The sequence below is a fragment of the Typopeltis vanoorti genome, chromosome 1 (genome assembly GCF_054136105.1).
Source record: "Typopeltis vanoorti isolate ZY-2024b chromosome 1, IOZ_Tvanoo_1.0, whole genome shotgun sequence".
In the NCBI taxonomy this organism is placed as follows: Eukaryota; Metazoa; Arthropoda; class Arachnida; order Uropygi; family Thelyphonidae; genus Typopeltis; species Typopeltis vanoorti.
Window position 1 is genome coordinate 46,020,661 of NC_143549.1, and position 25,162 is coordinate 46,045,822.

Sequence of the window (25,162 nt, forward strand, 5' to 3'; positions counted from 1 at the left end):
ATAAAGAACTATTTTAGGTATATTTTTGTAAATTTTAATCAAAAATTACAGTGATATAATCGGGTCCAGGATACAATTTCAGAATTTATTTGTTCGTTTCCAGGAAGATCTGAAGGGGCCTGAACGGAAGACTACGTATATTCATAATTATATGTACCATTCATTGTTCATTTAAACTCTTATCTCATATTTTTTTACATCTTTTAGGTGCCTGTGTATATTGCACACTTTGCACGTGCCACCAGCTGGGTATGGTTGCAAGTACAATAAATACGGTGTACTCCAGGGTGGGCTAGTGGCGGGAGTGGATCTTTGGATGAGTTGAGTAAGCATTTTAATTTTGTGCAGGAGGTTTAAAGGTGGCTTTGAGGTTGTATATTCAAAGCCACCTTTAAACCTCCAGCAAAATTAAAAAGCTTACTCAGCTCATCCAAAGACCCATTTTCTCCACTAGCCCCGGGGTCGGTAACCTTTTGAGTCGGAAGAGTCAAAAATTACAATTTACAAAATTTCAAAGTTTTTAAAGAGCCACAAAATTTTAAAAAGTTTTTAAAGAGCCACAAGATCTTATTGTCTTCAAGGCATTTTTGCACGGCATTCGCTATATCTTCCCCTCTAGTTTGTTAGATACTACAAATATTAGATACTTAGTTTACGAGTAAAGGTGTTATGCCCAGCTATGCCGAAATCAATGAAAATTGCCAAACATATAAACTTCCGAGAGCTTCCGACGGACTGACGACAGTGACGATGCGTGTCACGGAGGAGGGGTGCAGTGAAAAGCGAGTACAAGTGGCTGAGAGATAGAATCGGTGCCTAATCCTCGTTAATCGATTCAGAACGATTTTTAATTTTTTTTTTTTTTTTTTGATAAAATAAATAATATTTGCGTATGGAACTAAAGAGCCACAGCTTCACATCCAAAGAGCCGCAGGTTGTTGACCCCTGCACTAGCCCAACCTGGAGTATACCGTATTTATTGTACTTGCAAGATATCATATATAGGAGAAACAGGATGCACAATTCCTATCAGACAAAAATAACATAAACAACACATTAAATATAATAATTATGGTGGAGCTGGCCTTTCGGATCATGCCCTTGAATACCTTACACAGAATTGTCTGGAAAAGCACTAGGTTTTTTTTTTTTAAGGGGTCAAACCAGTAGAATGACATGTGATCAAATCATTGTTTCTCTAGCTTACAGTTAATAATGTAACTCAGCTTGGCTTGTATATTTATGTATGCTCCAGATGATGATATGATCTTGATATGAAGATCGAAATGTCAAGATAATAAAAAAAGTTTTTTAACACGGTTGTAAATTCCATAAAATTTTTTAATGAATGCTGATCACCGAGTAACACTAAAAGAAAGGATTCAAAATGGGAAATTGGACATAGACTTACTTGTTCTAAGAATGAAGTTGAGGAATTTTTTGAACCATCAGAGAAGACAGCAGACATAAGAAAAGTTGAAAAGATGGTCATTGTTGTTGTTGAACTACACAGCAGAGCAAGAAAAACATCCAAAATATTTTGTAAAAATTTGGAGAAAGCATCAAAGCAAATTATAATAGTAAGTGCTGCAGGACATGGACTAGTCATTCATCATCAGTGGGTCTAACAGGCACTTAAGCACCTACTACCTACCAGATAACTTGGATTTCGTAACCATAATTTGAGAATAAGGGTAGTGCTATGCTTAAGTATTCTTTTTGTCTGCAAATTGCCTGTGTTCTACTGGCCGGTTTGCCTGGTTGAGGGATGAGAAACCTGAGTTGGGAGAAAAAAAAATTACCATCTCCATTTGCCTCCAGTTGAAAAGCATTGATAAAGATTCTTTGCATCCTAGATAGGATTTGAATCTAGTTTTTTCTGGGACTGGTCATTATCATATTTCAACATAGATATGCACAAATTCGCATAGAAGACAAGAAATATAAAAGTGACATTAATTATGTTATTGTTAATATTGATATTATCTTCATGCTGGTTCAAGACATAACAATATACGATTTAAAATAGGAAGCAAAGTGATGTGCAAAAGTAGCCAAAACAGAAGATAAATATCAGGAAGGTGCCAGAATGTTCTGGAGGATATTGAAAAATCATAGAAATGGAGGAAAGAATACTGTAAAGGGAATTTGAGATGATAATGTATTTAAAAAAAAAAAAGATGTAAAGATAAGATAAAGATATGGATGTAATATGACTATTACATCTATAGACTACTAAAAAATGTAACCTCATGGCCAACAAACTAAAACCCTACAATTTCCTCCCCCTCCTCCCGTATTTATGTACTTCCAAAAATCTATAAAGAGGATATACCTCTATGCCCAATTGTAGATGGTTTATGTTAATTATTTTTCACACAATGATAAGAAAATAATTAATATTTATTAACTTATTTGCTGATATTTTGCTATATTATATCCAGCATCTTCAGAGCACAAAAACAGTTTGTCACAGTACATGAAACAACAACAATTTGGAATAACAGTGAGACTATTTTAATAAATTGCAACAGACAGCACAAGGAATTAAAGTCCTAACTAAGTGCCATCTATGTTGGAGAAAGAGAGAAAACAAATATTAATTAGATTTAAAACGACTGTTCTCCCAGATTTTTGTAAATTTATACAGCGATTACTTTTTAGGTTTGGAGTGTGTTTTAATGCTGCTGTTGATTCCAAAAGTAGTCTCTCTCTCTCTCTCTCTGACTTATAATGGCTTCTGTATACATTCTTGTTCTCTTCAATTTGATTGTGTGTGAAGGGGTGTTATCCAAAGCATGGTCTGCTAGATCCAACTTGCTATAACGATAGTGCTGGATGTATTTTTTATGTTCACCAAGGCGATGTCAACAGTTCTTCCTGTCTCCATTGTAAGCCAGGTCACAAGAACAGGACACTTAATAAACTCCTGGATGTGATAAAGAAAAGAGTTTGTGAGAAGAGATTCATTGGGTGGACAGATGGGAGGTGCCAATTTGACCTAAGATTTAAATATGGTGCATAGCTGATATTTATTGAGCACTCTAGATATCTTTTCAGAAGTGCCTTGAATGTATAGGATGGTAACAGTTTTGCTGTCATCTTGTGTGGTAGGCAATGAAGGGGATTTCTGGGGAGCATTTAGAATTTTTTCTATCCTATGGGGATAGAAAAAATACTCTGCCACACTAAGAAGGTGTGATGCAAGTGAGTGAGTTCAGCAGTAAGAGCATTGTCATTGAAACAGATAGCTCTAGCTCTGTGAATTAGTGTTTATAGGATACCATACTTTGAGCTGGATGGTGGTGTGACTGGTGCAAATATCTCCCTGTATGTACGGTTTCCCTGTATGGAACCTGCACATACAGATTCTTGGTGGTTCCATATTTTCTATAAACAGAAAAAGATATGGAACCATCAAGAAGCCTTGTGATTAATGTTTCAGAAGGGCAGACAGTCGTTAGCTTCCTGTTCCACTGTGAAGTGGATTGTAGAATATTGACTATTTAATTGCACTAAAAATGTATCCAATGTGTTTGGACTATGTGGCCAAATAGCAAGCACATCATCAACATAGCATAGCCAAACCACTGGTTTGAGAGTGACTGTATTCATAGCTAGCTTTTCCAAGCATGCTATGTCGAATTTGGTTAAAGGGGAGCCCATTGCTGTCCCATCTAGTTGTTTGTATATCTTTACTTTCTGTGCAAAATAACCTGCATGTACTGTAAATTTAAATAGTTCAAATATATCTGGGGGGGAAAATGTGAATTTAGCAAATCAAGGGTTTCAGTTAACGATACATTTGTAAATAGCGAAGTAATATCAAAACTAATCATCTGAACTTTTTAAGATATAATTTTCTAAATTACTTTTTAGGTTGACAGAATTTTTAACAAAGGAGGGAGAATTTCTTTACCTCTTGGTAAAGTAGCAGAGGCTCTACCAATCGACCAACCTTTGCCAGCAAAGGTTGGTCGATTGGTAGAGCCTCTGCTACTAATCGCTCAGTTAAGTAAGTTTGAGCGCAGTTAGTAGTTGGAAGGGGACCAATTGTTCGATGCTGTTGGCACACTCTCCCTGGAGGTGTCACATAATAATAATAAGAATAATAAGAAGAATTATTTGTGAGGGTGGCTTTTAATTTAGCTAAATGTTTAGCAAATTTTTATGTGGGACTGTTTAATAGTATTCATAATAGGGCATAGGGGTGTGCCTTGTTTGTAAATTTTAAGTGCTCCATATATTCTGGGTGTTCTAACATGAAAAGGTTTGAGTTTGTCAACTGTTTCTTTTGGATAGGAAGTGATTTTTTTTTCTTTTTTTTTTTTTTTTTTTTTTCAACAATTTGCAAACTTTATTCTTTTGAGAGTTAATAGGATCATGATCTATGGTTTGATATGTAGCCTGATCTTGTAAAATTGTGCATTTTGCTTTCATATTCAGCTAAATTCATCACAGTTGCATTACCTTTGTTTGCTTTAGTTATAACAATATAGTTACTGTACAACTCTTAAAGCACTGATTTCCTTTTGTGGGGTATTGTTTTTGGGAGGCTTGGAATGTATTGAGATGTTGGCCACATCCAAATGAATGTTATTGGCTGTTGCTGGAGGCAGGTCATGTATTCCCCATTCGATGGGGGAATAATGTTTTCTCTCTTTTTCCAACATAGATGGAAAAATTAGGACTTTAGTTCCTTCTGTTCCGTTACAATTTTTAAACAAGTCCCACTGTTATACCAAATTGTTGTGTTACTGACAAACTCTTTTTTTTGTGCTCTGAAGATGTTGGATATAATACAAGCAAAATATCAGCAAGTAAGTTAATAAATATTAATTATTTTCTTATCATTTTATGTTGTCATCACTGTGAAATAATTAACATGTACTTGCCAACACATAAGCCTTTCCATGCATTGTAGATAGTATAGACTCACCCACCTACAAACTAATAAACATTTATCCAAAGTGCTTTCCTGTACTACTGGCAATACCTCATCACATATCAAATGCTCATCCCATTTTAAGCCCAGTATACAAGAGCTCACATACTCTGCCACACTAACTTAATGGTCAGTTTTGATATCTCCTCCTTATTTACAAATGTCCCACTAAAGGACATCCTGGCACTTATCCAAGCAGAATTTCTTCTCGATATCTCAGCCCTGTTTCAGTTCACTATGAACTCTGGCTATTTTGTTTGGCAAGGAAAATGGAAAATTCTACAAACAAATCGAGGGTACAGCCCCCCCCCCCCCCAAAAAAAAAAAAAAAAAAAAAAAAACACTATTTTGCTACACTATGTAAATGATGTGTTTGCAATTTGTCAACATGGCCGGGGACACCTTACACATTTTCCATCCCCATTTGAACATTCATGGATCCAATTTATAGCAGAAATAAAAGCAACAACAGTTGGTCCTTCTTAGATAACCAAATGGATTCCTGACCTTCACAGTCTACAGAAAACTCGCACGTAAACACACAGAGGTAGATACATCTATTTATAGTCCCCCCCCCACACACACACACAAACTTTTTTTTGGCCAATGGCTACACTTCCCACCAATTAAAAAATATTTTAACACTGTCCCATCCCCTTTCTAAACATAGATTACAGCAATTTCATCACCATCCCTTTATCCGTGGTGTATCAGAAAGGATGGACAAGATATTAAACCACACAAAAAGCTAGCAGCCCTTATCCTCTCTCCCCAAAGAAAGATCAGCTACAACCTATGGATATACCTAGAATGTACCAGGTATCCTGTAGCTGCAACCTTTCTTATTATAGACAAACAGGTAGGACTGCCAGTATCCATATATCACTAGGATTACATCTGATTCCACCACTGTAGCAACTCAGGATTAGCAGACCTTGCCCTGGATACCATCACAGGATCAAGCGGGAAAAAAGCCACCTTACTCCACTGTAGCAAATTTGAAAGGTTTCCTGGAATCTGCTACAGCTCTTACCAACTATCCCACCCTAAACAAATATGGTTGTATGAGAATGCCTTTCATGGGGAAACTCATCCACAGACAGTCAGTCCAACGGCCAAGAACACCCAACCAAAGCCAATAGGTGGTGTAATTGTAGGACTTTAGATCTCCCTGTATCTCTCCTGTTTTCATCTTTGTTTACTGAAGTGTACCTGCATGCACATGTTTAATCCCATTCTGTTAATCTCTGATGATGCTGATTTAAGTGAAATGTAGGAAATAACAAATATTTTTAATTATTATCAAGTCTATATTGTAAAGTTCCTCAAACAATATATAATGCTGGAGAATCAACATATAAGCCTAAACACCAGGATGTAAAGATATCCTAGATGTTTGAATCACTTTGAAAGAATGCTAAATGAAACAAGAAGTGACAGAATTTATGTATATAACATTTAAGAAGCATGCAGGCAGGAGTAAATTCTGCTATTTGAGGAACCATCAAAAGCCCAGTATGTGAAAAGACAACTGGAACAGATGCTATTCACCAGAACTGATCACAAATGGGAGATAAATGATTTATAGTGGGCTGTACTGCATAATTCAGAAGGCATTGTGGTTGTTAAATTCTGTTGTGAGAATTACCTAGAAATTTCCTTACTGAGTTTTTCAGTAAGATTTATACAAGCATACTTGAGAAGTAAGAAAAATTGTGGAAGGGAAAACAAATTGTAGAACAAGGTGTGTTTAAGTCAAATATCACTTCATGATAAGTATTTGAGAAATCATCATGAAATATGACAATGATCTATATTTAAGTTTTGTTGATCTGAAAAAAACATATTACAAAGTGCCATGAGAAATGCTCATTGAAATTATACAATTATATGATGTAAATGGAACATTATTTTGAGCAATATATGATCTATATTTAAGTTGCAAGTTAGTTAGAATATTGAAGGAGTTATAGAAAAATGGTTTGATGTAAAATCAGGTGTAAAGTGCACACTATATCCACTGTTTTTAATCATTTATATGGATCAATGTCATTATGAAGGAAATTGACATTAAGCCTGATATCAAAATAGATGTAAATCTCAGCTATTTCCTAAATGAATTTGGTTAAAGTTTCCAGGATTTGTTAACTAAATCAAATGATTACATTAACAACTAACATGGAAATCAGCAATAAAAAAAAGGACTATTAAAATAAGCCAAAGCATTGAGAACATCACCTAATCCCAGATGGAGAACCTGTGGAACAGTGAAACATTTAAACTATTTAGATGCAATTTTGGCAAATTAATATGAAACAAGGTAACAACATAAGCAAAGCTGGTTTGATGGAGATTCAACTAAATAAATTCATATGAAATAAGAGAAATTGTTCAAAACTGTTGCTCATAGACAAATATAAGTATTGTACAAAAAACTAAGAAAGTGAACAGATGGCATCAATAGTAGAATCATATTAAAATTGAAGATATTAGGAAAGATATTGACATTATTAGCATTCAGGAATGTGTGACCATACTTCCCGAGATTAGCAGAGCTAATCTCGGGTGGTATGGCTATTTAAACAGAATGGAAAAGGTGAAGTTATTAGCAAAATGGGTATTTGATGCCAGGATGGAAGAAAAAAGCCAGTAAAATCTAGATTGACTGATGCAGTTTAAGTGCTGCCTTAGAAGACAAAAATATTAAGTGCTGACAAGGGTTAGACTGATTTGGAAAATTGTTTGCAATTTTCCTCCAAATCAATCATAATATAAACTTTTCATGTTATACTATCATAAATCTTGCAGACCCTGTTGAGAATACATATGGAAAACTTGATGATTATAATGAAACATTTAAATGAAAAATTAAATTTTTTTTATACCTGTTCAAAAAACAATTCATTTCATTTTCATTTCTTATGGTGATTCAACGGCCGTATGCTCCTTTTATGGGGAGGTACGGCACCAGCTGAAATCTCCCCTATTTTTATCCGGGCTCGGGACCAGCATAGCTGACAATTCAGACCTATGGCTGGAGGATTCCTGACTGTATCTGTGTGTGTGTTCATGAGGGCCTGCTTGCGGGATGAAAAACCCCAGATAAACTGCGGAAAAAACCCTGCTATCCATGCCCAAGACCGGCTAACTTGGCTATGGAGGAAGATCCTTAAGCTCCTCAAGTTGTCGATGGGAATCGAACCTAGGACACTTCTTCCCCAGGCATAGGGTTGCGAAGCACATAGCCACTAGGCTAACTGCGTGGACAAAAAAAAATTAACACTTAACAACTTTCTACCATATTTTAATTAAAAAAGAAAGAGAAAGAGACTTGAGTTACAATAATAATAATAAAAAAAAAAAAAAAAAAAACTGGCACGCAAAACAATAGTTTTTCTTTCAACATCTGGTGTACTGATGCAAAGTTATGTATTCAAAGCCATAAGTGTATTTTTGTTCATCTGATTCACTTTCATCACTTTTGTTTTGTGTCATAAATCACCAATTTAAAAAAATATACCATATTATAAGATGAATCCTACTTTTTCGAACCCAAAATTAAGAAATCAATATTTTAAACATATTGATTAAAATATACAGAAAACATTTCATATATTGTTTTAAATATTCAAAGTATATTTAATAATTACGTAATATTTTTAAGATACATACTAAGAAATTATGCATTACTCTCAGTTCTGGGCATATCATTTTCTTCATCACTATTAGTTCCAGCCATATCGCTTTCTTCAACATCTATTGCGTCACTGCTGTCTTCTGATTCACTGTCTATATGTATGAGATCATCCACAGTTCCATCCATGGCATTGTTGATTTCACATATCCTTGAAGGACTTCACAACCACCTCTTGCTTGACTCCATTCTATGTTTAGGATCAATTTGCATACCTCAGTAATGTTTGTTGAAAGTTTATTTTTCACTTGGTTAGAGTATAATAAATTTAGTTTAATCCTTTATCCAAGTGTGAGCAAACAAAGTTTGCACAAGTCTATCTTTAGACTGGGGTAAGGTGGTACAACAGCGCAAACTTTGTTTGCTGACACTTGGATAAAGGATTAAACTAAATTTATTATTCAGTAATGTTTAGTTTTTTTCACTGTTCCTGTAGGTGTCAAGTTATTACCTCCTTTTTGCATCCATTTATTCCATTCTTCTTTCATGAGCTTTGAAGTGCTTGTTGATAGAAATATCTAGTGGCTGTAGCTGACCTGTAAGTCCACCAAGAATAACTGCTAGCTGTGTTCGCAAATCCGCTGAAACCCTTTTTGTCTTTTCTGTTAAATGTGCTCGGAACTGCTCAAACACGAGCAAAGCTGCCTTTCGAGATCCCTCTAGGTCTTCTGGACCAAATAGCCATGATCTTTTCATTCATCCAGCCGTTCCCATGAACTTGGAACGGCTGGATGAATGAAACAAGAACACCAGGTGGTATGCTCTCTTTAGGATATGTTTTCCTCTTAAAAATGAGCATAGGAGGAGTTTGGTACTATCTGCACAGCATGAAAGGACAGCAATATAGTGTGTCTTTTTATAACCACTTGTTTTGATTGCCACTGTTTTGATCCCTTTCATATCAACAGTTCTGTTGGAAGGCACATCAAACTTGAGAGGTGCCTCATCCATGTTTGCAATCTGACTTAGTTCAAAAGCATATTTTTTTCTGAAGTTTTATGACATAGGAGGAGTAAAACTGTTGGATTTTATCTTCATAAGCTGGTGGCATTTTCTGGGCTTTGAAGCACCATTTTGCCTTTCCTGTGAAATCAACAATGTTCATTTCTCTTGCAAACCTTTTTGCTTCATATTGAATAAGCTTGGTGGACACATATATCCCACTCTGGTGCTGCTCCATAATCCAAGTCTTAAGCCTCTGCTCCAAGTTTGGCCATTTTGCTGGTTTTTCTCTTAAGGCCCTCTTCTTATTTTGGCATCTTGAGTAATTCTTCTACATGTTTTCTCCACTGTCTAATCATACACTAAGTGTGAGGAGGTCCAAACTGTCTCTCTGAAGCTTTATTTCCATGTTCTTTTGCTTAATTGATGACTTTTAACGAATTTTGAAGAACATGACAATCGTTTTTTATTTTCAGACATTTTTATGGGCTAGTGCTCAAAATATTGTTAATGCATTAACTTATCCCACCAACAAGTTGCTGTGACTTGTTGGTGGGGATTCTGATTGGTTTATTCAGAATCAGCTGTTAATGATCTGAATCAACAGAGTTAACAAAGGCTAGTGATTGGGGGAAGCTTGTTCACGGAGACAAGGTACCGGCAGTTTCACCATGGTAACTGTTAATCTCTCAACCAGTTGCCCCCCCCCCCCCCCACCTCCAATTTTTGGTCTAAAAATTTTAGAAAAAAGTATCATCTTATACACAGAAAAATATAGTATATTGAATCACTAAATTGCACTATTAATAATTGTTCAGATGTCTTAAAATTCAATAACCTATTGACTGATGACAAATTGTCATGTGCAATGCCTGACCATAGAATGTTTTCATGCATCTCTTTTTCATTTTGGTGCTATCTATACTAATATAATTTTGTTATGTCTTGCATAAGATACAACAAAATCTTAATTTTGTGAATTATATATTTAGTTTAAACCTTTATCCAAGTTAAGCAAGCAAAGTTTGCACCTGAAGTATCTTCAGGACTGGAGCAACTCATGGCAAAGGTGGACTGATTTCACATCACTTGCCTTAGTATCCCATAATGCAAAGCACATCTCCTTGCAAACATGTATAATGCTATGCATTATGGGAAGGGTCACTACCCAGACCAGTTTCGACCTTTATTGGGGGTCTCTTCAGTGGGAGCCAGACCCAGAGGTGATACCAAGGTTGAAGCAATGCAGAAGTCATATTTCCATATATGAGTTGCCAAAAAGTGTCGCACCTTATTATTAAATTACTCTGGATTAAAGAAAGATGTTGGAAGTTTATTCACTTGGTTAGAGTATAAATTATATATTTAGTTTAATCCTTTATCCAAGTGTAAGCAAACAAAGTTTGCACCTGAAGTATCTTCAGGACTGGGGCAACTCGTGGCCAAGATGAACTGACTTCACATCACTTGCCTTAGTATCCCAGACTGTAAGAATGTGTAAGGATGCTAAGGCATATCACTTGCCTTAGTATCCCCATAATGCAAAGTACATCTCCTTGCAGACATGTATAATGTTATGCATTATGGGAAGGGTCACTATCCAGACTGGTCCACTTTTGCCACCAGTTGCCCCCAGTCCTGAAGATACTTAATGGTATCAGGCGCAAACTTTGTTTGCTTACATTTGATAAAGGATTAAACTAAATATATAATTTATACTCTAAACCAAGTGAAAAAACTTCCAACAATCTTCATTTTGTCTTTTCTTTCTGATTAAAATATGACTAGGAAGTATATAAATATGTAAAAATGAGTCATAGATGGGCTTTGAAAAAAAAAAAAAATACTCTTCTATGGTATGTTATATTGGTAGATTTGTTGCTTTACTCCCAAGTATGTGCAAATAGAAAGTGTCAAATTTTATTTATTTAAACCAGAAGGGGAAGGGAGGGGGAAAGCACCTTGGCAAAATGTGTTGAAGTGGATTTGAGACACTTTCTAATGCATCATTCCAAAAGAAAAATGCAGTGGTCAAAGTCATCTTGGTAAGCGATAAGTGGACATCCATGGTATGCATAATAAATGGTAAGCAGACACCAAGTTTATTTATGTGATTGAATAGATACCTGCATATAAATAAAAGTTTTGATTTTAAAGTTAGATTTCAGTAGAATTGAGATTCTTTTTCTTTTCATCTATAACAATCTATAATATGTACAACAATGGATGATTGTTGTACACTGGTACCATTAAATATTTTATTTCCTCTTTGTTCCTGTATAGTGATTATGAACTCCTTAATTAATAATTTCTTCAGACATTGATCAGTTAATTCATATTATGTCTTTGGTTGGAACACCTGATGATGCCCTTCTAATGAAAATTATGAGCGAAGAGGTGATTCCATTTATTTTTGATTCTAGCACAGTCTTTAGAGATATGCATTTGTGCTTTTTGTGAATGCTAAGCAAGCTGTATATTAGGTTAGTTGCTGCATATTCTGTTTTATCAGATGTAAAACATCTGTTGGCTTTTGTACTTAAAAGCAGGTGTATGCTAATTTCTCCTTAAAAATGTAGTGATATCTTAAACTTGCAAGTCTTAATATTTGCTTGAGTTAGCAAATAAAAGCATGACTATGCATGTGTAAATGATAAATTAACTGGTTACCACAGTAATAAGAACTCAGTTTTAATATCTAATGAAGTTAGAGATATTTCATTATAAGTTGCCTAGAACATTGTCACCATAAGAAAAGAAAGCTATGTGAATTCGAAGGCATTTCGACTGTAGTTCTGCTAACAATGTTCATCATTCTTACACAGCATGTGTACTATGCTGAAACAAAGTGACTACCAGGAAATCTTGGAACAACATTCTCATTAAAAAATTCCTTTAAGGTTTAAATGGCTTAAAACACAATTATTTAATGTTACATTTTTCCAGACTTTGGAGATAGAGCCCATCATTGCTATTCTCATGCAGTGTGGCAAATGAAATAAAATTTTATTCAAGTTTGAACTAGATTTAGACATATCTGATTTTGGTTTCAACATTGTATAATATTTTGCAATAAGAATGATACTACTTTTGAATAACTGTTGTAATAGATATGGTATGAAGGTGGACAATAACAAGACAAAGACAATGAAAATAGGCAGAAACATTGAAAATATTGACTTGCGAATGAAGAATCTGTAAAACATTTCAGCTACTTAGGCACGATTTTTAGTGAGATGGTAAATTAAATATGGAAATTGACAACAGAATCAACAAAGCTGGTATGGTAGGAAGTCAATTGAATAAATTTATATGGAATAAGAGAGAAATTAGTCAAAAATATACAAGACTGTGCTCAAACCAATTTTAACTTATGGATCTGAGACAGAAGTAAAACACTTGACCAAAGACTAAAGACCGCAGATATGAGAGTCCTGTGAAAGATTAGGGGGCATGAACAGATGGCATCAATGGCAATATCATATTAAAAACAAGGATACTAGGAATGCATTAGCAAAGCTAATCTCAGGTAGTATGATTGCTTAAACAGAATCAGAGAGGGAAAGATTAGCAAAACAAGTATTCTCTGCTCCCAGGTTGGCAGAAAAAAGATCCAGAGGAAGACCAAGACATAGATGGATTTATATGGTAAAAAGTGACTTAGAAGATAGAAATATAAGATCTGATAATGTTGGAGTCTTGACTGATAACAGACTGATTTGGAGGAAAATTGTAGATAGGAAGTTAGTAATGATGTAAATTTTTCCTGTAGTACTATCATATCCGGTACATCCCTTGTGAGTGAGGGTTACATGGCAAGAATTTGATGTTGATGATGAATGATATGGGGGTGCTTAAGGATCAAAGCTGTATAACGAAGAGGAGACCTCCACATAGCCTTTAAAGGAATGCAGAGAACCGACCAGGGCTTCTGACCTAATGTCCAATCCTCACCTTCTCATGGTGCACCCTGTTGGGTATCTACCTGGATACTGAACAAACGAGGATGGGCTGGCAATTTGGGATTTAGCCGACCAAATTGTATTCTTATTGGCTTAAACCAATATACAAAATGATGTACAACATGACAAAATTTCATGCCGGCTGGGGCGTCGCCTGGTTAAACAAGGCCCCATTGTTTTCGCCAGGGAACCAGGGGGAACAGCGAAAAGTCAGCTACTGGAAGAAATCTGAAAGCACGCCCCAACTCAATATCACTAGAGTTAAAGATCGGTACTATCAACATAAGAAGCCTGAATGGCAAAGAAATGGAGCTAGCTGAGAAATTAGATAAGTACCAGATCGACATAATAGGGGGTGACTAAAACAAAAAAAAAAAAAAGACAAAAACTGGTGAGATCTTTCTGAACAATAAATACAAATATTATATTCAGGAAATGATAATCAAGGAAAAGAAGGAGTAGCCATAGTATTCAACACAAAATACGAGGCAAATCTTCTTGAATAGCAGGCAGTCTCAAGTAGAGTAATGTGGGCAAATATCAGAATGGAGAATTGGACAATGAGGCTTATTTGTGCCTATGGTCCCACAGAAGGTTCTACAAAGATAGAAGTGGAGGAATTTTTTGATGCTTTACAGAAAGCAACTGACACAATGAAAAAGGAAAACTTCTTGGTCCTTGTTGGAGATCTAAATAGCAGAGTAGGAAATGATTGTAAGACGTAAAAATATTTTCGGAAAATTTGAAGAAAAGAGCAAAGCTAATAATAATGGCAAATACCTGTTGGAGTTTTGCTCAGGACATGGACTACTTGTTACTAACACCATGTTCCAACATAAAAATGTGCACAAATTCACATGGAGAGAACAGGCAAGGAATAAGACAAGTCTCATTGACTATGTTATTGTTGATAGGGATGTTTTCTCCCTGGTGCAGGACACCAGAGTATACAAAGGATTTGAAATTGGAAGTGATCACTATTTAGTCTTGAGCAAGATAAAATTGAATTTCCTATTGAAAAAAATAACATGTAAGAAAGTTTTAAAGCGAATAAAAATTGAGCAGCTCTCAGATGTGAACTGTAGACTAAAATACACAAAAATTATTGAAAAAAAAAGAAAGAGTTTGAGAACAGGAACCAAACCTTGGAGATTCATTGGCAAGCCTTGAAGAAAACCCTGATTGATTCAGCCAGAGAGGCATGTGGTGAGGTTGTGTGTAAGGATAGAAAAATCAGAACTCCATGGTGGACACAGGAAGTTAAAGAGGTAGTGAAGGAAAAGAAGAAAGCATATCAAAAGTTCCTGGCAAATAAGTCAGCTTTTGCTCTTAGAGCATACAGAGACAAATGTAAGAAAGCTAAACACTGTGTAAAACTAGCTAAACAAAAGTCATGGGAGGACTTTGGCAAGAATATAGGAAATAAATATCAAGAAGGTGGTAAGATATTCTGGAGATTGTTGAATAAGCTTAGAAATGGAGGAAACAGTGCTGTAAAAGGACTTAGAGATGATAAAGGTGACATGAAAACAGGAAAAAAAGATATCCTTGAAGTATGGAGTAATTAATTCGAAAAATTGCTAAATGAAATAAGCAGTGATAGTACAGTGGTAAAAAAACACTCAACAGGCATATAGTCAGGAATACATATCCATACTTGAAGTAGAAAAAGCCACCAAAGGTTCGAAATGTGGAAAGGCAGCAGGAGTGGATGATATTCGACTAGCAATGCTGAAGTATGGTGGTATAAGAGTCTTACAGTGGCTGCACTGCATAGTTCAGAAGGTGTGGACAGAGGGACGAATTCCTGATAATTGGAGTAGAACTCTCATAGTAGCCACATATAAAAAGGGAAATAAAACAATGTGAGAATTACAGAGGTATTTCCCTGCTGAGTGTTCCTGGCAAGATTTATACAAGTATACTTGAGAAACAGTTGAGAAGAATTGTGGAAGAAAAGCTTGGTGAAGAACAAGATGGATTCAGGCGAAATAGAGGTTGTCAGGATTAGATCTTCACTTCATGACAGATAGTTGAGAAAGCATGGGAATATAAGGGAATGGGAATAATGTGGATTAGAGCCGTAGATATGAGAGTTCTGAGAAAGATTAGAGGCATGAACAGATGGCATCAATGGCAATATCATATTAAAAACGGGGATATTAGGAAAGAACTTGACATTGTCGGCATCCAGGAATGCATTAGCAGAGCTAATCTGAGGTGGTATGGTCACTTAAACAGAATGGGTGAGGAAAGATTAGCAAAACAAGTGTTCTGTGCTAGGTTGGCAGGAAAACGACCCAGAGAAAACGACCAAGATATAGGTGGATTGATATGGTACAAAGTGCCTTAGATGATAGAAATATAATATCTGATAATGTTGGAGTCTTGACAAGTAACAGACTGATTTGGAGGAAAATTGTAGGTAGGAAGTTAGCAATGATGTAAATTTTTCATGTAGTACTATCATGTCCTGTACACCCCTTGAGGGTACATGTCAGGAATTGGATGATGATGAATGATACTACTGCAAACAGACTGATATAATCAGTCTACTTGCAGTAGTTTTGAATTCTTGTAGTTTTTTCTATTCTTATTCTAATAATGTTGTGAAAAACTGAGTGAAATATCTGTACTTAACTTTATTTAATTGTTTAAATTGAATTGTTATTACTGTGGCAATGTATTAATGTATCATTTGTGGAGAATCCACAGGTTTCTGTTCATATTATGCATGTGTAGTCACTGTTTGTACAGCACTTGGAGTCAGTTTATCAGTGTGAGATTTTGAAAAGATTTCTCATGTGTAAAAATTAATACTGTATATATATATATAAGTAGTTTTCATCCTCAAAAAAAAAAAAAAATATAATAATAATTTAAATATCTTGCAAGGAAGTTGAATAGAATTCTTAAAAGCAGTGTTGCAAAATCACGAAAATATAGTCACAACTTGAAGACTGCCAGGTATTTTGTTTCTGTTACCTTTACCTATTGCGACATTTTCTTACTATTCTCCCATCTGCTCAAACTCAGAATATGTTTGTTTAAAATAAAAATAATTTTACAGATAGTCATAATGACTTATAAAGACATCCCACAAAAAAAAAAAAAAAACTCAAGCTCTGAAACAGATAATGTGATGGCTGTTTTATCACTATCTCCTTGAAAGCTGGAGACAAATGTGAAGTACATAATTGGGATAGAATCATTACACATGAATGGGGTTACTGTTGATTTGCACTGTTTGATACTCTGAAAACCTCATTCATTTCTTCATCTGTCCATCTTATTCAAAAATTATCTTGAATGGCTACCACATTGGTACAGTTACTAATAACTGCAAATAACTGAATATCTCCCTGTAACTCAGTAACAATATATTAACATAAAGTTAAAAAACAGCAACAAAGGTCTCAGTACTGAGCCATGTGGAACCCCACTTGTGACCTTCCATTTCCTTACTACTGCTCCCTATACACAAATCTGATATCAATCAAGCAGCTAAATTCCAATCCAATTCATTAACTGATATCCAAACCATACTTTGCAACTTAAGTATTAACTTATCACATTAGTACCCCTGTCAAATATTTTTCCAAATAAATAATTAAAAAGGCAATATATTCCTTTCCTTCATCATCTGCTGTTATTTTATTATAAACACAAATTATTGAAACAAGTGTGTCCCCTTAACAAATTCATGCTGAACTCCACAGATAATATTACTCGCATCTGTCTATTTTTTGCATGTGTGCTATCCATTCAATCAATTGGCTGCAAAAAGTTAAGAAGAGCTGAAAAGCCCTTATTAATGTTGTGCTAAAGATTCCAAAGGGCATATAGTATATGAATATTGGTACTGTGGGGTGGGCTAAGGGTTTGGATGATCCAAAATTTTACTGTAGAGAAATGGCTGATTACAGATGTAACAAAATTTTATGAAAAAAAAAATTTGTTATTTTTTATATCAGCTTAAGTTAATGTTTTTTTATTCCATCTCTTGCCTTCTTCCTGAATTGACTACCCTATTCAATATTTTTTGCTTGAGAGACCAGCTTCTGCACTTAGTCATTCTCACACCTACTTGCATCTTGGGTACCTTTTCACACATAACTGATTTCACCCTAATTGCTTAAGTTTTCTTAAGCAATTTCTTTCTTTTCTTTCTTTTTTAAGCAACACTGTCCTCTAGAGAGAGAGAGAGAGAGAGAGAGCTATACTTGATGAGAATAGCTCTCTCTCTAGACACCTAATACCAAACCATTCAGATGCAGTTCAGCATTATACAAATCTTTCTTCAAATATACCACAAATCCTACATCATTCTTTCTGCACAACCCACATATTGACTCATTAGCTACCAACACTGCCCTACTCAGTTCACCTTTATCATAGCATGGCAGGCGACTTACAATCTTCACCTTCTTACTCTTTATTTTTGTTTTATCTAACAGCTCCTTTACATCTTCCCACATAGAATACTTCTCAAAATCATGTTTGCCTTGTGTAAAAATTAATATTAGTCATTCCATCTGGATGCAAAAAATTTAAGGCATAATTGTCTTAGTTGGCACTAATGATCTCAGAGACATGATTAATATTAATTTTTGCGCCAGGCAAACATGATTTTGTTACACTTTTGTTAAGACTTAATGATCCCTGATCATTAAGACCTAATTTTCTCCTTAACCTGTTTTTCATATTTGTTTGCATGGTTTCAATTCTTACTTCAGACCACCTGCTTCTTTCTCTTAGCCCTGCTAATCTCTTGTTGTCTGTGAAGGATATCATTCAAGTGCATTATTTCTTTATGTGATTCCCCCACCCCCCATTTTAGACAATGATTTGATCAACGGTGATCAAATCATTGTCTCTTTAGCATACTGTGTGAAATGTAATTTAGCCCATCTCTCTCTCTCTCTCATATATATGTGCACACTCCAGATGATGAGCTTAATGTAAAGGTTGAAACGTCAGGAAATTAAAAATTATTATTTATAACATGCTTGTAGAGTCCATAATTTGTCTAAAATGAATGCTGATAAAAGTGGATATGAAATTATGTCCATTTCATATCCACCACTGTACGTTGGATGTTAATTTTGACATTTCTACTGTCAATACTCCCCCCCCCACTCTACTGACATTTGATTCATTCTCATCGCCTTACTGTCACTCGCTTTTGAAACATTTAATACATACTCGCTCTCCACTTTCAGTTTCCTTCCATATATCCTTAGACTGCATTGGAGACATCTCTAAGAGCCCTCGTCTCACTGTTACCCTGCTCATTTTCTCTTTGCCCTTTGTAATATTGGAATGAGAGTAAACTGAAATATACTGTCACTGCTGTTAAATTAAATAATAAACTTCACTAAAAATATCCCCCCCCCCAATAAAATTTTAAAAAAGAACCCTCCACTGAAACAAAATTCTTCTTCATTCACATGATCATCAGTTATGGTATAAACACCAAACAAAATAATCTGCATCATCACACGTAGACATCCAAATCCGATCTGTATTTGATCGAAAACCTCTGCCAACAACACGAGCACATCTTATTGTTCAAACTACACCTTGCATAATTTCTTGTGCCACAAGGGTGGTACGTGTGCCTTTGTGCAATCTAATCTACTATTTCTTGCCAGAAGATGTCTGATCTTGTATCATTGCCTTTTTCTATTTCTTTAGATTTCCATCTCATTATGTTTCATTTATCTGCTGTGTCTACCCCAATTCTTTAAACCAGGCGTTCCCAACCCTATGCCCGCAGGCACCATGGTGCCCGTCGACCAAATTGTGTGTGCCTGCCGCTGTTCAACCGTGTGCTGTATCGTTTGAAATAATCATGCAACAATTCATGCAGCTATTTCCATTATATTTAATGGAAATAGCTGCATGCATTGCAAAGCTTGTTCAAGTAAATGCTGAAGAACTGGAGCTAGAAATTTTGGATCTTCAGAATGGCATTATGCTAAAATCCCATATAACAGATGAAAACTTCTGGAATCTAGTGGATAGAAAGAAGTTTCCATTCTTAAAAAAAGCAGCGTACAAGATAAAATCGTTTTTCGGTTCCGCATACCTTTTGCGAATTATTGTTTTCAACCATGAATATCATAACAAAATATAGATCACGAACTCACTGATGAGCATCTTGGTGATTGTTTAAGAACTGGAATATCATCATATTGTCCTAATTATGAAGCACTGGCCAATGAAATGCAATGCCAAAGATCACACTAACTTACATACATATATTTAAATTTTTATATAATGTAAACTTTTAAGTAATAAAACATTTGATTATAATGTAAACTTTGTATGTATTCATTTAACAAAAGAATTCAAAAAATTTGCTTGAAAAAATAGATGGTGCCAGTTGCCCTACCGGTATTTTAGAATGTGCTCTATGAAACAAACAGGTTGGGAATCCCTGCTTTAAACTATTCTGACCTTTTTAACTTATCCTTGAATCTTAATTTTCCTTAGTGACTTTAATGTTCACAGGAGGTCTATCTGGCTACCTTTTTTCAAATTCCACTAACCAAGCTGGAAGAGAAGCTAAGGCATTTACAGTAAGTAATAACTTAAAATTAATCATCACCTCATCAGAATCCCTATCTTTTCTTAACTGGTTCACCTTCCAAGTGAAGCAGAGCAGTAACCATTGCTCAGGTTACTGCTCTGCTTGGTTATTCAGATCACAATCTCATCTAAGTTTTATCTCTAGTGTGATATTCCCCTCTCGGCCTCTATAGTTCTATCAAGTAGGAATGCCTCACACTTTTTTTTAACAGATTTTTACAGATTCTTATAATCTTTCCTACAGAAATTATCCATTAGGAATGGAGGTTTTCATTCTACACTTTATTCAAAATTCCTCTCATGTATATAAATCCAAGACGTGGGTTTCCAAAAACTGTGGTAGTATAGTCCAAGAATAAAAAAATAGTTTATCATAAATGGCTTTAAACAAAACTTTCAGCTTCATTCACAGCCTACAATGAAGGCTGCAATATTTGCACAACTATCATTAAATGTGCTAAATTTGACTGTTAGGACTGAATGAAATAAACTTGCCACCTGTGCCTTCCAGTTTTCTGCAAAAGCTGTTGGAAACAACTTTTGTCCATCTGTGCTTTCAACTTCTTTCCCATCCAAATGGATAGCATCAGAATATGTAACACTTTTTCACCTAAAGATAAGGCTGGCCTCTGGCATCATTCTCTTCTTGCCTTCTCCTATATATAGATAACATAGACAAATCACCTCTAATCATCAAATTTCTGACAGGTATCCTCAATGAGAGTACAGGATATTATGATAGTACTACATGAAAAGTTACATAATTTTTAGATATTTCACTATAAATAGATTTACATTAAATTAATTTTATTTATTCTCATGGCAAAAAGCAGCTACAGGTTCAATGTCTAGACCAGAAAGCCGGACAAGGGCCTCATCTGTCACCTCGTGGATGTCCTGGAGGCCCCCACCATGAAATTGGTGCCTTGGGCAGTCATTTACAATATGAGTGATTGTTTGGGCCACAGGGGAACGGTCACAATAAGGGTGGTCTGATAGTCTCCATTTATGCAGTAGGTAAGCCACATCTGCCCTTGTTAGTTCTGATCCTGTTGATAGATGACCAAATCTTCTCAGGAACGGCAAAACCAGGCTGCGGAGCACAGGGATCGTCAACCAGGAAATCATTTATTGAAACATTTTTGGACCAGTGTGTTCTCTCCACATGTCAGGTGTTGATGGTAAGGCAGCTGAAGAGAGTTCATCCATTGACCAGAAAGGCTTTCTAGATTTTAGGCGAATACTAGGTGGATTTATAAAAGTCTAGCTGCAAGGATAGGAGTGGGTTGCTCATTACTTTATTAAATACTTTAATCGAGGCTTGTCTTCTCCATATATTTGGTGGAGCAATGTTAGATAGGACAGGCAGCCAGGGGAGAGGGTGCTTCTCAGTGTCCCTCTAATTGTGCGAAGCACCCTGTCCCCTGGCTGCCTGTCCTATCTAACATTGCTCCACCAAATATATGGAGAAGACAAGCCTCGATTAAAGTATTTAATAAAGTAATGGGGTTGTGATGATGATGTCTTAAGGTTGTTTGCACTAGCCCTCACATTCTCTGCAGCAGAATACTGTGCCTCTGTCTGGGAAAGACGGAGGCACAGTATTCTGCTGCAGAGAATGTGAGGGCTAGTGCAGACAATCTTAAGACATCGTCACCACAATCCCAGCTTGTTCCAGCAAGCCATGAGATATTATTTCTCATGTTAACTTTGTTGGAGACAGGTTGGTGATGTGCCTTTTATAGGTTAAGCTTTTGTCCAGGCTCACTCCAAGGTATTTCGAGTGAGGCTCGTGTTCTACTATTTTGGCACAGAAAGAGAGGTTGAGGTACGATTCACCTCTGCATTGTCCAGGTGGATTGCTGTGGACACAGTTTTTGTTGGATTTGGCTTCAGATCCACTGCATAAAGTACACCTCCAGGATGTATAGGTCTATGTTCAAGGTTGTTTCCAGGGTGACGATCAAGCTGGCATGGAATTTTTTGAGTTGTGTTATTATCATTGTTGCTGCAAGTCGTCCAGGAGGCTTAGTACCTTTGGACACCTGGTTTGAGACATTAGCTTCATGTTACCAGCATTGCATTTCTGGGGGCTTCTTGTATTTGAAGCACCAGCAATGTATCACAAGGGTGACACTACTGGCAGGGGCACGGGAAGGCTGTCTCAATTCCCCCCCCCCACCCCCACACACATTAACTTAATAAATAACCAAGTTTAAACTCAATGTTTTTTCTTCTAACACTAGATGCTTCTTTGACATGTTTCACTGTCTATATTATTGACAGCATCTTCAGGAAATTATTTTTACATAAACAAAAAAAACAACAAAAAGTATCTTTTCTCAACAGTCATTATTTCTAGAAATTGAAAAAGACTGGAAAGATAGCTTAATCACATGTATCATTAGGCATATTAAGCGTAATTTTTATATTGTGTAAACTCTGTATGAGATTACTGACTTAGGAGAGATTTTAAATGTTATACATATTAATTAATGACTTCCAAATGTTGCGAGGATCAGTCCTTGGTTTCTATTTAGTGTGGTTTTTGAGCAAATGATCTTGGAAGACTCCTCGAGCCATCTGTCTAAGTAATTCTCTTCTAATTATGGCATAGAAGAGGCTTGATAGTTTACTGAGGATGTATGTTGCAAGTCTGCTTGTATCTTACCTTTTATTATTAACATCACTTACGTATATGACTTTTACCTCTCCACAAGAACACGGAATCGTGTATACTCCAGGATTTTTATAAAAAGAAACATTGTCTTTAGGTAAATGTGAAGACTTTTGTAAGATTTTGACTGGTTTGAAGCCTGTTCTGATATTGAATGATTTTAATACATTCCTTTAGCACTTGAACAGCCATTTTGGAGGAACTAATTACATACAATTTGAAGTTCTGTTTTTCTTTTAATTTCATCATTTTTAGAGTATATTTAAAGCTCTACTTTTTTAAGGCTTTGATTATACCTAATTTTTGTTGAGGATGATGAAACAATCTTGCATTAGTTTACAAACTTTTCTGTAAATTAATGATATTCCTCCAGCAGCATTTTTGTTGATAAGGATATCTTGGAATTGTAATCTTCCATCCTTTTCTACTTCTAATGTGAATTTTGATTTTTGGATGTGATAATTTAGGAAATTTAAAAAAATTTAAACAATCATCTGTCAATAAATAATATCATAGCATTGAAGAAGTTTGTGACAGTGATTTCATCACTGTCACATAAATTCCTTTTATCTGCATTATACATAATGCAGATAAAAGGAATTCAACAGTCATTTTAAATAGTGGAGATTGTGAGAACATGATCATCTGTTATCAGGCTCTGCCACACATTCAGAAATGAACCATGATCCAACTTGGTTTTCACATATAAAAACTAATGATATGATTTCTAATACATTTGAATTTATAAATTATTTCCTAAGATTTTGAAAACAACTGAAATCAAGACACCCAATCACTCCCAGATTGTATGGAGTGCATAAAACAGACATCCCTGCCTTCTGATAAGGAATGGCTGAAGCTCTCCTGCATATTTTATTTTTTAAATAAACCTCCTTAAGCGTGATATCAGACATTCAAAATCATACTTGAGAAACTCAGTGCATGTTGGAGAGAAACTTTCAAACATCCAAATTACACTGTCAGATATATTAGGTAGTTTAGATTAGTTTTAGTTCTTACAAATGTCTCTGTGAAAGAATACTCTTTATAGAGCTATTTCTTGCTGACCTCATGTCTTTTCCATAATTGCCTCAGATCCTTATTCCTTACTTCGAAAGGAAAATTGTACTACCCAAAATATGGTCTCTGGCAATGGGCTCACCTTATTACTTTGCATTGCCAATTTTTTCATGGAAAAATTTGAGGATGAAGCTATAGTGCATTGACCTTAAAATTACATCTGGTAGAGATAAGTAGATGATATCTTTATTATTTGGAAACATAACCAGAAAGACCTTGAAGATTTTGTGTATTTCCTGAATGATTGCCATCCTAAAATAAAATTCACATCAGAAATAGAAAAAGATGGGAAAATTACAATGTCAACCAAAAAAAAGAATACATCGCTGGAGGATTTTCATTAGAAGTTTACAGAAAACAAATCCACATGGGCAGATATCTCATCTACAAGCTCGTTCCATCACCCTCAACAAAATTAAATACCATCAAAACCTTAAAAAATGGAGCTTTAAATATATTCAATAATCATGACATTAAAAGAAAAGAACTTCAAATCCTATTTAATCAATTCCTCCAAAATGGTAGAGCTCAAGAAAAAGTACTAAAGAAATTTTTATTTTTCGATGAATCATTCCCATGATGACATGGAAATTATGCATGATATCCCTACCATATGTTGGTAGCACATCAAGAAAAATAGCTGAACTATTAAAATCAGAACAGCCTTCAAACCAATTAAAACCTTGCAAAGTTTCCAAAAGACAACATTCCTTCTTATAAACATACTGGAGTATACAAGATTGTACGTTTTTGTGGAAAGGTGTACATAGGTCAAACTGAGATTAGATATAATAAATTTAGTTTAATCCTTTATCCAAGTGTGAGCAAACAAAGTTTGCGCCTGAAAGTATCTTCAGGACTGGGTTAAGGTGGTACACACCACCTGAGATTAGATATAATTAGATACAAAATACTCTGGATTATATATAGATATTGAACGTTCTTCCGCTTGGTTATACTATAAATTAAAAGATGCCATGAAATTATATTTTTGGTTTCAGCTTTTATCCAAGTGTAAGCAAACAAAGTATGCACATGAAGTAACTTCACAACGTGGCTACTTGTGTATAGAGACTAATGACAGTTCACATCAATTGCCTTTGTATAATGCTATGCATTATGGGAAGGGCCACTACCCAGACTGGTTTTGACCTTTATTGAGGTTCATCAATTAAGTGGCCAAGTAGCCCTGTCATGAAGTTACTTCACACTACACCTGGATGAAGGATTAAACCAAGAATATAATATCTTAGCATTTTTAATTTATA

The 25,162-nt window shown here is 35.3% G+C and overlaps 1 protein-coding gene across 6 annotated transcripts in view; it reads left to right on the top strand.

The window, feature by feature from the left end:
- Window positions 1–25,162, top strand: part of LOC150109944 (mitogen-activated protein kinase 14-like) — a 354,973-nt gene that overhangs the window by 187,021 nt on the left and 142,790 nt on the right. For 2 of the 6 annotated variants that reach the window (XM_090397321.1, XM_090397345.1), the window contains one exon: window positions 11,899–11,978. The exons of the other annotated variants lie outside the window; for them this stretch is intronic. In XM_090397321.1, coding sequence (XP_090253447.1) covers window positions 11,899–11,978 — 80 coding nt within the window. The remainder of the gene's footprint in view (window positions 1–11,898; window positions 11,979–25,162) is intronic. 6 annotated transcript variants of the gene reach the window in all.